At 41.3% G+C, this 14,955-nt stretch overlaps 2 protein-coding genes across 7 annotated transcripts in view; one reads left to right on the top strand and one right to left on the bottom strand.

Annotated features, from left to right (window-relative positions):
• The window catches only part of LOC142159947 (uncharacterized), a 502,572-nt gene that overhangs the window by 384,542 nt on the left and 103,075 nt on the right, over window positions 1-14,955 (top strand). The gene's annotated exons all lie outside the window — the stretch shown is intronic.
• Window positions 10,432-14,955, bottom strand: part of LOC142159792 (uncharacterized) — a 143,270-nt gene continuing 138,746 nt past the window's right edge. For 2 of the 3 annotated variants that reach the window (XM_075214528.1, XM_075214527.1), the window contains exon 9: window positions 10,432-13,713. In XM_075214528.1, the coding sequence (XP_075070629.1) occupies window positions 11,993-13,713 (1,721 nt within the window). In that variant the 3' untranslated portion in view covers window positions 10,432-11,992. The remainder of the gene's footprint in view (window positions 13,714-14,955) is intronic. The other variant, XM_075214529.1, reaches the window with a different exon arrangement.

Below are 14,955 nucleotides of genomic sequence, written 5' to 3'. Positions count from 1 at the left end.
TAAGAAGTAAAGTATGTACATGAGTTGTGAAGTTGTAAAGTAAGTATTAGGAGGTTATGGAATTGGAATTACACCACCTCGTGACTCCCATATTTCCACTTCAGTCACATAATACCTACCTAAGAGCCACATAATGCCATCTTCACATTTTCATAGTGCCCCTTCATATCCTCATAGTGCCCCCTTCACATTCTCATAGTGCCCCCTTCATATCCTCATAGTGCCCCCTTCACATTCTCATAGTGCCCCCTTAACATTCTCATAGTGCCCCTTCACATTCTCATAGTGCCCCTTAACATTCTCATAGTGCCCCCTTCATATCCTCATAGTGCCCCCTTCATATCCTCAGTGCCCCCTTAACATTTTTCCCTTTAACACCTTATATCCTCTGTATGCCCACCCACAGCTTCAGTATACCCATCTCATAATGCTTATCTTACAAGATCATATTTCCTGCCTATAGTGCCCACCTCAACCCGTAATACACAGCCTTATAATGGTCACCTTATAGCCTTTGATAAAGCGAGGTTCATGCTATGTATGTAGCAACCGTGCCTCTCATTAATGGTCTTGTCTAATATGTACAAAACTAACAGATTGTAAATGCTGTGGAGAGTGCAGTAAATCTTGCATCGGTGATTACTATGAGACACAGTCTCGGTCGTTCATGAATTATTACTCGTTAGCTACAGACAGCAGAGCGCTGTAATTATTGTTATATATACAGCCAAGCTCCTGAGTACTTTGTAACAATGAGGATATTGTGGCAGTGAGAAATAAATAACAATTATAACTGTATCAGCACACCACAGTTTATATGCTTACTCCCACACAAAAGTAAAGCTAGGTTTAATTTATTAGGATATATAGATTATGTATAAGGCGATCTGATAAGAGTGTCTCAAATTAAGTTCAGAGATAAGCAAAGACCTGAATGTTGAGAAAAATAATTAATTCACGCTCTATACAATAAACCTTTGAAATTAATGGGTAACTCATTGAATATTAGAGATGAGTTAATTTATGCAGTAATATATGTACAGAGACTGTAAAGCAAATAGTGTATAGTACACACAGAGACTGAAAACATAAATCTATGCTGGTGTGCATTGAGAATTATTTAGAATTTAAGCATGCATGTATAATTTAAGGGGTTATATTTACTAAACTGCAGGTTTGCAAAAATAGAGATGTTGCCAATATCAACCAATCACATTTTAGCTGTCATTTTGTTGAATGTACTAAATAATTGATAACTAGAATCTGATTGGTTGCTATAGGCAACATCTCCACATTTTCAAACCCACCATTTAGTAAATATACCCATAAATCTGGAACATCTGTCCCAGTTAATTAAAAGAAACTATCACAATTACCTCCACTACCCACATTTTAAATACTTGTGTGAATATAGGAAACAGTGAAATGGATATTACAGCTGTTAGTTGAAATAGACTATTATATTTAACTTTTATTCCTACATTTATTATCTATACTTTCCAATATTGGAGTTGATATATACATTTTGGTGAATTTAACTTGATAATAATTTGACTAAGACTTATATCTGATAATAAGTATTTGGGCAGAATAGAGAGGTATACAAGGTACAACTAGGGACGATAGCCCAATAACGGATGAGAGTAAGGGCTAGATTTACTAAGCTGAGGGTTTGAAAAAGTGGGGATGTTGCCTATAGCAACCAATCAGATTCCAGCTATCATTTTGTAGAATGTACTAAATAAATGAAAGCTAGAATCTGATTGGTTGCTATAGGCAACATCCCCACTTTTTCAAACCCGCAGCTTAGTAAATCTAGCCCTAAATGTTTGATACATCGGTGTGTCCTGATGATAATATAAACTCACAGAGATAAGTGAGATTATCATGAAAATCAATTTGCAGTTTCTTGGAAAAGTATAAATGTTTACTTATTCACATTTCGCAAGTGAGGGCGAAAAAGCACAGCCAACAAAACATACAAAAGAACTGTCAGCACAAGAAAGAGTGGGAGCGCAGTGTCACCCAACTTGCGTTCAAAGAAAGACATTTTACGTTAAGTACAAAAATCTTGTTTTCTCCTTCACACCAGCTGGGGAACATTGCTCACCTTGGGGACATTCTAAAACTACTCCTATGGGTGGGAATGCTCAGACTGAGTGGCACGTAAAAGTTTACGGACAAAACTGGCTTCTTTGGAAGCAAAGTTTTGAAAACGGTAGAATCTGGTGAACGTGTGGATGTAAGACCAGGAAGCTGCCTACACAACTGTTCAACCGAGGCCCTGTGCAGCGCTGCCCAGGAGGAGCTAACCGACCTGGTGGAATGAGCAGTAAGCCCATCATAAACTGAAGATCCATCAGAAATATAGGCCTGATATATAGTAGCCGTGATCCACCTGGCTATCGCTTGCTACGTGGTTGGCCAGCAACACTTACGATTGTCACATAACACCAGAAGACTACCAGTCTTACAAACGATCCACATAAATTCTCAAGGCTCTCAACCCACTAGTTCCCAAACATTTTCAGTTTGCTGCACCCTTAGGGCCTCCATAATTTTTTCAAGGCACCACTCCAAAATAATTACCGAGCAGTCCCGTTTTATAAGTAGGTGGGTCAAAATAATGTTATAAGTATTTAGATCAGGACAGAAATACTTATTACGTTGTTTGCAAACATAATGCAAATAAATCCAAGAGAAAAGAATATTTTTATATATTTTTTTCAATATTTCTGTCAAAGAATAATTTACAACTATCATCATCGTCTATTTATTTATATAGTGCCACTAATTCCACAGCGCTGTACAGAGAACTCATTCACATCAGTCCCTGCCCCATTGGAGCTTACAATCTAAATCCCCTAACATACACACAAACAGACCGAGAGAGACTAAGAGCAATTTAATAGCAGAGCCAATTAACCTACCAGTATGTTTTTGGAGTGTGGGAGGAAAGCGGAGCACCACGAGGAAACCCACGCAAACACAGGGAAAACATACAAACTCCACACAGATAAGACCATGGTCGGGAATCAAACTGATGACCCCAGTGCTGTGAGGCAGAAGTGCTCACCACTAATCCACCGTGCAGCTATTATTTAGAGGAATAAGATCCAACAAAATAATACAACAATATGTCTAAAAATCATCACTCTGTGCCCTTTCACCATTACCGTGTACCCCTTCCTGAGCACACTGGCCCTTCATCATTACACTGAGCCCCCTCATGCTCATACTGTGCCCGATCATGCTCACATGTGCCCTTCACCATTCCCCTTTGCCCTTCACTCTTACACTGTGCCCCATAATGCTCACACTGTGCCCCTTCATGCCCACAATGCCCCCCTTCATGCTCACACTGCCCCCTGCAGAAACGTGTATATATCTGGTAAAAGAGCCAGCTATCTCTCAAAATACAGACAGTGCTGATACCTGGACCTTAAGGGACGCTAGACGCAATCCCTTTATTAGACCTTCCTGAAGAAATGACACCCAGGTCAACCAAAAGGAAGAGGTTGACACCTTGTTATTCTCACACCAACCAATGTAAGACTTCCAAATACGATGATAGTTGTTGAAAGAAGTTGATTTTCTCGCTTTGATCATTGTTTCAACAACATTTTCCCAAAAAAACTTTTTTTTCGTTGAATCAAGGATTCAACCTCCAAGCCCTCATAGCCAAGCGTATTAGATCCTGATAGAAAAATGGACCTTGTCTAAGAAGATTCTCCGTAAGAGGAAGACGCCAAGGCGGATCCACAGATATGGCGAGAAGATCTATGTATCAAGCTCTTCTCGACCAGTCAGTTGCCAGCAGGATCACTGGAATCTTTTCGCATCTTACCTTTATCAAAATCCGAAGTAGCATCGGAATTAGTGGTTACAGGTACACCAATCTGAATTCCAGTGAACCATCATGGCATCCACTAAGAACACCTGAGGGTCCCTGGTCCTGGCACTGTACCTGTCTACCTTGTGGTTCAGACAGGAGGCCATTATGTCTATCTCTGGCTGACCCCACCTGTGAACTATTTGTGCAAACACCTCCGGGTGGAGAGACCATTCTCCTGGATGAAGGACTTGCCGACTTACGTAGTCGGCCTCCCAGTTGTCCAACCCCGAAATGAAAACAGTTGAAATGTCAGGAACCTACTTTTCCATCATTTCATGGCAAGTGAACTTCTTGTTCCTCCTTGATGGTTGATGTATGCTACTGCCGTGGCATTGTCCAGTTGAATTCAGATTGGCCGATGTTGCAGATAAGACGTACGTGAAGTAGGGCATTGAATACCACCCTCAGTTCCAAAACATTTATAAGTAACCTTGCTATCTCCGGTGTTCAAATCCCTTGTAGTCTTTGATGAAGAGCGACTGCACCCTATCCTGCCAGGCTGGCGTCCGTGGTCACCACGGTCCAGTTCCATACCGAGAAGGGACACCCCTGATTTAGATTGTCCTTCCTCATCCACCAGAGAACAGACAGATGGGTTGTCAATGACCTGCCCTTCCAAACGAGGATGCAGTCTGGACCACTTTTCCAGTATCTCCTGCTTGAACTTGTGAGAGTGAAAGCAAGCAAACAGAATTGCCTCAAAAGAGGAGACCATGCATCCCATCAGCTTCATGCACTGAAGCACTGAAACACGCATGAGAGACAGTAAGGTACTTACCTGATGTGAAAGTGTTCGAACCTTGTTGGGGGTAGAAATACCCTCTGACAATTGGTGTCAAACAACATGCCCTGGGTAGGTACCAAACTCGACTTCTTAAAGTCGATTACCCAACCATGAGCTTGCAAGGTGTCTGTAGTCAGGCATAGGTGCGACTGGAGAAGAGATAACGACTTTGCTTTTATCTGGAGATTGTCGGAGTAAAGTAAGACAGTCACTCCTTGTAGATGTAGTAAATGGGGTAATATCTGCGTTAGATGTAACTGAGTTGCCATTACAGCCATCACCGTTGTGAACACTCGTGGTGCAGAGTCCTGACCGAAGAGAATGGCCCTGAACTGAAAATGGCAAACTGCAGAAGGTTTGTGTAGATAAGCATCCCTGATGTCCAAGGAAGCCAAGAACTCATCTTCTTCCATGGAATTGATCACAGACAGGATGGATTCCATCCAAAAAATTCTGCACCCACAAGTGGGTGCTGAGAGTCTTCAGGTTTAGGATAGGTCTGATTGATGAGGCCATTTTTTGTACCAGGAAGAGATGAGAGTAGTAACCTTTACCTCTGTACCCTAGAGGGACCGGAACTATCACTCCTGAGGCCCAAAGTGATTGTACTGCTCCGTGAAGGGCCTCTCTTCTGACTGTCTCCCTGGAAAGTGGTGTAGCCCCCAACAGGTCCAGAACATACCCCCTGGACACTACTCCTTTTACCCAGGTGTCTGTGGCAGAAGAGACCCACCTCTCCTGAAAGAGCAGAAGGCACGCTCCCACCACCTAACTGTCCAGTGTGGAAAGCAGGAGTCATGCGGTCTGTTTTTCTGTTGACTTTTTTGCAGGACAACATCCTGTCCAAGCCTGCCTCCCCTCCTCATCAGAGCAGGGGGCTGATTTCTCGAGGTGGCTCCTCTGGAACGACCGACAAACCAAAAGGAGCGAAAATTATTCCATTTTACTTTAGGCGTAACAACCGGAAGAAAGGAACTCTTCCCTCCTGTGGCCTGCACAATAAACTTTTCCAAAGGCGGAACAATCACCGCTGACCCGTCGAATGGTATGGACTCTAGAGTCTGCTAGAGAGATCTTCCTCCCAACTGGATAGATCCTCATAATCTGAATCATCCTGAACTGCACCATCCCCCTGTACGGATGGATTTGTGCCAGAATCTGCCAAATTCTGCGGAAGAGGGAGACCTAAGCGTTTGCGCTGTCTAACCCCCGGAGCAGAATGGAAGTTTTTCAAGGGTAGAGGACACTCTGTTCAAACCCTGGACTGACCTTTGATCATCCTGGCGGGCTCCCAGGGAACTCCTGAGATATCCTGCAGTAACTGAGATGCCTGTCCTGAAGGAAGGGCATCTGAAAACTGCATACTCAGCAAAGAAGAAAAATGATCAGTACCTACTGTCCCCAGGCGTGGGTTGTCTATCTTTAATTCTGAAATGGAACGCTCCAGCTCCTTGGCCCAGACTGGTTCCACAATGTCAGCTGCACCCGCAAACGAGCTCCTACCCAGGTCCTTGGACTCACAAACAGTGCACAGGCCCTCTGGGTCTGACCATGGACCAGGTAATTTGGATTCACACCTGGAACAGGTGAAATATATACAGAAACAGCCTTAGACTTGGAACTGGTCCCTCTTTCTGACATCTGCAACAGAAAGAAAATGAGAGACACTCTGTAGAACAATCTATAACAAGAAAGGTCTGACAGTATAAACATCCCTATAATTGTATTTGGGTGAAACAATGTCACTATGTATATAGATATAAATACGATAGTGTATTAGCTGTATATGGAATCTAAATGCGCCAGGTGATCCTTTGTCTGGGAGCTCTACATTTTTTTTGGGGGGGGGCACTAAAGCGTAATTGACGCTCTCCCTGAAGTAGTCGCAGCAGTCACCAGATGATCGCTGCAGAGAAAAACTCACTTTAACACTAAACTACAAAAAAAAAATTAATGACTAGACTAAAACGTGCCCTACTCTGGAGGTACTAATAAAAAAAAACAGTACTTCCGGCTGGAGGGGTCATAGAGGGGCAGGGAGCAGGCTAGACAACTTTTTAGTGCCTTTACTCCCACAGCACCCTCTCTATCTTAAAGTGAACAGTGTCCCCCAACTGGTGTGAAAGAGAAATTAATATTATATCACATAAATCAGATTTTGGGTTAAGAGCTATTTGCCTCTGGGTGCAGATCTTCATCATTTGCAAGACAAATTGTGGGTCTGTTACACTGATATTCTGCTATTTAATCTCAATTAATGAAATTATACATGATTAAAGTTTTATTTTATTGTTGTGTGGGTTATGTACGGTGAAGATCTCACTGATAAATAGAAGATATAGAGGGAGAAGAAGAGATTTATGTGAGGGGTGATCAGCAGTGTAAAAAGTAGGAAATCCCTACAGATATCAACACATTTATTACAGAAAGGAGTCATATTCTCCTCATTCAGTCACTACAACAATCTCTTATTCTACACCCTCCTCTGTCTGTACATCCTGAGGAAAATGTATCTGCCCAGTGGGGGAGTCAGGAGCCATCAGTCCTTATTAGACTTCTGTTCTCCTCCTCACATCATATCATTGTGAGCTACCAGCCCAGAGATCTGACCAGTCTCCTCCCCCCACAGTCTCTGGTGATTCCTATATATCCAGTAGAAGAGACATCACCATAGTGATTTATCACTGATAAATGATGGGAGAACGAGTGACATTATGATGTTACTGCTGGTGACCTGTATCCAGTATAATACCCAAGAAAGAAAAAATAAGGTTATCCCCCTGCTATGTACTGGTATTTAATTATACAATAAACATACATGTCTTGTACTTTATCGGTTAATTTTTTGCTGACCAACTGTCATTATTAGAGACCAAAGTGAAAACAGTTTTAATACATTCTTGAAAACGAAATATTAAAGACTTACATTTTGTTTGGTATTTACTCCAATCTTTCAAACGTATTACTTTAAATTATGATCATAAAAATAAACAAAATAAAAAGAAATTATGTGAAAAAAAGTATACAAAATGTATTATTGACTGGATGTTATTGATAATATATTTTACTCTAATATTTTCTTATTATATGTCCACATTCCTTAATCACTGAGTGGCCATATTATTAAATATACCTTTCTTGAATTGGGTAGTAACCCCCTTGCCTGAATTCTTTGTAGCATGGATCCAACAAGGTGGTGGAAACATTCCTTAGAGATTCTGGTTAATGTTGACATAATAGCATCACGAAGTTGCTGCAGATTTGTCGGCTGCAAATCTGCTCCATCCCATCCCAGAGGTGCTCTGTTGGATTGAGATCTGATAACTGTGGAACTGTGGAGGCCATTGGAGTACACTGAACCAGCTTGAGATGACAAGTGATTTGTGACATGGTTAACCTGCTGAAAGTAGCCATTAGAAGATGTGTATACTGTAGCCATAAAAGAATGGACATGGTCAGCAACAATACTCAGGCCGTACCATTTAAATGATGCTCAATTGGTATTAAAGGGACTAATGTGTGCCAATAAAACATTCCCCACACCATTACACCACCACCAGCCTGGACTGTTGACACACAGCAGGATGGAATCTTTTATTCATGTTGTTTATGCCAAATTCTGACCCTACCATCTGCATTTTACAACATAAATTGAGATTCAGCAAACCAGGTAAAATTTTCCAATCTTCAACTATCCAGTTTTGGCGAGTCTGTGGTCAATATAGCCTCGTTTTCCTGTTCTTAGCTGACAGGAGTGGTCTTCTGCAGCTATAGCCCATCCACTTCAAGGGTCGACATGCTCTGCATTCAGAGATTCTGTTCTGCAAACTACTGTTGTAACACATGGTTATTTGTGTTACTATCGCCTTGCTTTCAGCTGGAAACAGTCTGGTCATTCTCCTCTGACCTCTCATTAACAAGGAGTTTTTTGTTTTTCACACTCTGTCAGTCTCTGTAAGTTCCAGAGACTGTGGTACATGAAAATCCCAAGAGATTAACATTTTCTGAGATACTCAACCCACCTGATTTGGCACCAACAAAGTCACTTTCCTTCCCCATTCTGGTGTTTGGTCTGAACACCAACTGAACCTCTTTACAAAATCTGCATGCTTTTATGCATTGGGATGTTTCCACATGATTCTATGAGAACACCGCTTGAGTGCCTTTTCTTCTGCCTCCTTTTCCCCCTCTGTAATGGTTCCCAGAATGGTCACCTGATCAGTTGAGGCCAAACAGTGAACAGGGGCAAAGTATAAATACACCTAACATCTTGATGAACTGGAACACAATCCGGGAGCTGCAGCAACAGTGAATTCAGCCCAATCTCTTTCAAGTATAAGACTGAGACACGGCTTACAGTGGTCTGTCCCAGCTGCCATGTCCGACAGGTAAGCCCTGCACTAAGGACTAACAGGGCAAGGGAATGTCATTAATGGCAATGCCATGTTTGGACTGGGCCAAGACGAGCAAGTGTTTTTTTCCCCACTACTTGCCTCCTTGCTGGGCTTTTTTTCTGATAGGAAAGCCCACCAGAATTGGCAGGTTGCTGGCTGGAGATCATCTCAGTAGTGCCAGAAGCTGTGTGCAAACATTTTGCCTGTTTATATGGATATATAAGCTTATTCAGTGGTCTATTGGCTGTGTGTGGTGTATTTGAGATTGCAATACAGTCACTGACTATATTTTCAGGCTATTTATTTATTGATATTAGCTATTCTGTTTTGTTACTGTACTTATGTTTTTCATGAATACAGTACATTGAGTAAGGACTTATTTAACCAATGTGTGTGTGTGTGTGTGTGTGTTACTACTATTTTTCACATAGAGTACTGATCTTGATAAGTCAGTGTTTGATCTGCTTTTACACATTCAAATTTGGCTTTTTGTACTATTGTGCAGTTAACAGATATATAGCTTTCTATATACCTGCCTGCAAATTCACTTTCTTCAGGAATTGTGTCATACAGCTATTCTCCCTGTTGTCTCACTGTTATCATGTCAGCCAAAGGAGTCAGTTCCAGGTCCAAGGCTGCTGGGGGAAAGATCTTTATGTATTTTACAGGTTCCACATGCCAAAGTTGCCAAATGAACACTCAGAACGACATGTCTTACGAGACCGAGGACACACTCCACCACATTTGCAGGGGACGCAAACAAGATGGTGGAGCCAACCTGGACGAACTCACTAACCTGGTTCATCATAAAGCTGCAAAGTAGTTCAGTGCATCCTGTGGAGGTAGGTCAGCATTCTGCCTAACGTCACTTTAGGGACTATAGCAGTGGATCTCCTTCTAAGGAAGGTTTGTATCAAAAGTTATCAGATCCTGTAACCACCTTGGGTCTGCATAAATTGGAAGTTTGGCACAGATTTTCCTCTCTGGTGTTACTGGCGCCGGCCTCCAGCCTTCAAAAGGGCCATACAGAGGAAGGAGGGAGAGCACAATACCCTTCTGTCACGATTGACAGAGCCAGCCATTCTTTCTCCCTGGACAGACAGGGTGTGACTCACCTGTTCGGGCAAGTCAGTACTCCTAACTTGCCCATCCATCTGGTTCTTGGAGCTCCTGTCATCACCCGACAAAACTGAGTAAGGATCCCTGGATGAAGATCTTTGTTATTCTGCGCATGTGCAGAGTTCAGGATTCTTTCACAATGTGTACTGACGTCATTAAACAATGCTCAAAGACACTAAAAAAGTGTCCAGGTTGAACGAGATTCTTTTGGTTTCAAAGAGTTTATGACTTACGACTGCAAGTGTTAAGTTTATCTTTATTTTTACAATGAACATAATATAAATGTAAAAGCAAATTAATAGTTAGCTTCCAATATTGAATCTCACAATATGTTCAAATAACAATCAATTTCCAGGACCCCTCCTTTCACACGAAAGCTGGAGAAACATCAGGTACCTTTCTGCATCAAGGTCCAGTCATGAGGCAAATGTCTTTCTGGCTGCATTCCAGCCTTTACACTCAGAGAACAAAGAAGGGTCTCGAAATCAACTTACATTTAAGGGTATGAACATGATTTTCAGACTCTCTATTAGTACACTACTAAAAAGAAAGGTACATTCTTTACACATGTCTGGAAAGCATCTGAGACACCACCCTAGCAAAATATGTGGAGACTTCTCTGCCTAGCCTTTGATCAGATAAGCATTTTACAATACAAACAGAAAAGTATGAAAACGACAAAATGGAGTTCAGTGGCCATTTCATAGGTCTGTACTACTGTTCACCTGTGTACTAACCCAGCTTGACCTCTGGACCACGCCAAGTTAACCCTTGAAACCTTCGCCTGTACTGCAGTTCACCTGTGTACTGACCCGACTTGACCACTTCAATGTGAATACAATGTATCTAGTCAGTTGAAGAACAGCCATCTATTGGTTCCTCATGGCCCCATCTCCACACTGCCTCCAGTCATTGGGGTTCAACTACTAGAGTACAGGTAATAAAATGTATTTTTATATACATACAGGTGACACCTACATTTCTCCTCCTCTGGGTATGCCATTTGACCTCCCTTCACTGTGCAGAAGATGTCACGTCAACTGCCTCCATTTTGCTTATTAAGCAAAGAATAAAATCAGGAGCAGCCGGCTGTTGTGCCACAGGTGGCCAAGGACCCACTCCTAGGACAGTGGCAGGAGGAGAATTTGATTGGGGCAAAACACCTGTCAAATCGTAGCGCAGGTGTCCTAAGGCGAACTCGGGGAAGAAAGAAACCTCATATGAAGCAGAAGTGCTCACTACTGTCCTAGTGGGTTCCTAATTTTTACTTTCTTCACAGGAAGAAGATAAGATTCTGAGATACTCAGCCTTGAGACCAGATAGGATTGGAGGAAGACTCTATAGGAGGCAGTGGGTAACCATATCTTAATGTTATCAAACCTTAGCACAAGCAAAGTTTTATCTTGCATTTCTCTGCTTGTTTTTATGAAAAGTTGTTTTATTGACTGTACCCTATTCTACCTTCTCCAATCCATTGACATTGGCTTTGTCCATCACAATTCTACCTTCTACAATTCTTTGACTTCAGTTTTTACCTTACTTACTTGACCAGACATGGTGTGTCTCTTAAAGCTACCCCAGCCAAAGGTTCTTTTGTGGAATCTACCATCTCTGTGACATTCAGTTCAGTTGTACTATCTTTCTTGAATGCACGCACTTTTGCAATAAATGAATAATGATGAATCAATATTTGGACATTCTATTTTATTAGTATACACTCTGTAAATGTATTAATGCCTATCTGCATCATTTACATTTATAAAATGTACATCTTTTACATGTGGTTTCATATCTATCAGCTCAGGGACATTGCTTTTCTCTTGCGTGTATGATCTGATGCTTTAAGAGAGATAGTCTGTGTGTAAAACATTTCCCACACTCAGAACATGAAAATGGCTTCTCACCTGTGTGAATTCTCTGATGTACAACAAGATCTGATTTATGTGCAACACATTTTCCACACTCAGAACATGAAAATGGCTTCTCACCTGTGTGAATTCTCTGATGTTTAAGAAGTTCTGACTTTTGTGCAACACATTTCCCACACTCAGAACATGAAAATGGCTTCTCACCTGTGTGAATTCTCTGATGTTTAAGAAGATTAGATTTATCTGCAAAACATTTCCCACATTCAGAACATGAGAATGTTTTCTCTCCTGTGTGAATTCTCTGATGTACAATAAGAGTTGATCTGATTGCAAAACATTTCCCACATTCAGAACATGTAAATGGCTTCTCACCTGTGTGAATTCTCTGATGTTTAAGAAGAGTGGATTTATCTGTAAACCGTTTCCCACACTCAGAACATGAAAATGGGTTCTCACCTGTGTGAATTCTCTTATGTTTAACAAGATCTGGTTTATGTGCAACACATATCCCACATTCAGGGCATGAAAATGGCTTCTCACCTGTGTGAATTCTCTGATGTTTAATAAGATTGGATTTATGTGTAAAACATTTCCCACACTCAGAGCATGAAAATTTCTTCTCACCTGTGTGAATTCTCTGATGTATGGCCAGACTGGATTTAACTGGAAAACATTTCCCACACTCAGAACATGGAAATGGTTTCTCACCTGTGTGAATCCTATTATGTTTAACAAGATCTGAATTCTGTGTAAAACATTTTCCACACTCAGAACATGAAAATGGCTTCTCACCTGTGTGAAATCTCTTATGTTTAACAAGATCTGATTTCACTATAAAACATTTCCCACACTCAGAACATGAAAATTGGTTCTCATCTGTGTGACTTCTCTGATGTGTAACAAGACTGGATTTAGCTGTGAAACATTTCCCACACTCAGAACATGAAAATGGCTTTTCACCTGTGTGAATTCTCTGATGTGTAACAAGACTAGATTTATCTGTAAAACGTTTCCCACACTCAGAACATAAAAATGGGTTCTCACCTGTGTGAATTCTTGTATGTTTAACAAGATCTGATTTATGTGCAAAACACTTCCCACACTCAGAACATGGAAATGGTTTCTCACCTGTGTGAATTCTCTGATGTGTAAGAAGATCTGATTTATGTGCAAAACACTTCCCACACTCAGAACATGGAAATGGTTTCTCACCTGTGTGAATTCTGTGATGGTTAAGAAGATTGGATTTACGTGTAAAACATTTCCCACACTGAGAACATGAAAATGGCTTCTCACCTGTGTGAATTCTCTGATGTGTAAGAAGATATGATTTACGTGCAAAACACTTCCCACACTCAGAACATCTAAATGTTCTCTCGCCTGTATGAATTCTCTGATGTACAACAAGACCTGATTTATGTGTAAAACATTTTCCACATTCAGAACATTGAAATTTTGTATCACCTCTGTGAGCTGTACTAGGTGTAGCAATATGATCAAATGATATATGTTCACTGTGAAGTACTGGATGCATATTTGGAGTAATGGGTTTTCCTCCTGGAAAATCTTGTATGATGTTATTATCTTCTATTTTAAAATCTGGAGACAAAACGAGATATCCCTCTGAGGTATTCCTGCTTGTGTATCCATTTGCTGGAAATAAAATAGATATATGGAAACAGACATTCATTAGAACATTTTCATACATTTAGTGAGTTCAAGATGTTCAATTGTTTAATTTCTATTTTCAAACAAGAACGCTTCATTACAAATCTAAGCACGTTGCATAGACACAGCCACAGGGACAGGAAGATTGCAAAGCCAAATTGGACAATGCAAAAATACAGACTTTCATGTGTCATATTTCCCAGGCACACACATACTGCCCAGCCAGAATCATAGGGCAGGGAGCCTCATTAGCCAGTGAATTTGTTCAATCACAATGCTCATACAGACACTGCCCTCACCGACAAACATTGGAGTCTTGGTTGCAGAGTAGTCATGAGCTAAATTAACACCACATCCTTTCCATTGGTCTACACTACTCAAAGCTCACCGAGTGGACATGTAGGTAGCAAAACAAAACAGTGAAACAGCCTCTATATATCAATATCAGGCAGCATAGCCCTGTGGCCAGTGTAATGCTACTAATTTAGGCTAAAGCCTCTGTGTAAACAAGCACTGAGAGGGAAGGAGAGCAGCTTGACAGAGCAATACAGCACAGTAGGAAATATTAACACAGAATTATGAAGCTCAAAATGTAAGAGAGCATTAGGACAGAGAATGGAGCAGGGCACAGACAGGCAACAGCAAAAAGTGTAAGAAAGCATAAGGGCAGAGCAGGATACAGAGACAGGTCAGAAGATGAAGAGCAACAGTACAAAGCACCAACCACAGAGATATGAGGGGAGCTATGGTACAATGATGGGTGTGTGATTATAGTTCTGTGAGTGCAAGAAGATAGAGTTTGTGTGAAGTGTGTGTTGTGATGGGATGTATACAGGAAATAACCTGCTTTAGTATTGCAATGTTACATGTACTGGGAATAAAACATTCAGGAATTATTACACAAGGATGAAAATGGGTAATGTCACATGTACTACTGCCCAGGGAGGATCATGGGTAATACCATCCATCTCATCACATGATCAATGATTGAATCACTAGGATGCGCCCCATACTGATGTATGAGACTGTAAGGAGAAGACTGGTCAGTTCTTGGCTAGCAGCATACAATGATATGATGTGAGAAGGAGAACAGGAATTGAATAAGGGCCAATGTCTCCTGACTCCCCCCCCCCCCCTCCCCACACACACTGGGCAGATACGTTTTGTATAGATGGAGAACAAGATATTGTCGTATGATCTGAACAAGGAGAATGTGTCACTCTTTTC

This window comes from Mixophyes fleayi, chromosome 6, assembly GCF_038048845.1.
Source record: "Mixophyes fleayi isolate aMixFle1 chromosome 6, aMixFle1.hap1, whole genome shotgun sequence".
NCBI classification, from domain to species: Eukaryota; Metazoa; Chordata; class Amphibia; order Anura; family Limnodynastidae; genus Mixophyes; species Mixophyes fleayi.
The sequence above is the reverse complement of the archived record's forward strand: the minus strand, read 5'-3'. Positions and strand labels throughout refer to the sequence as shown.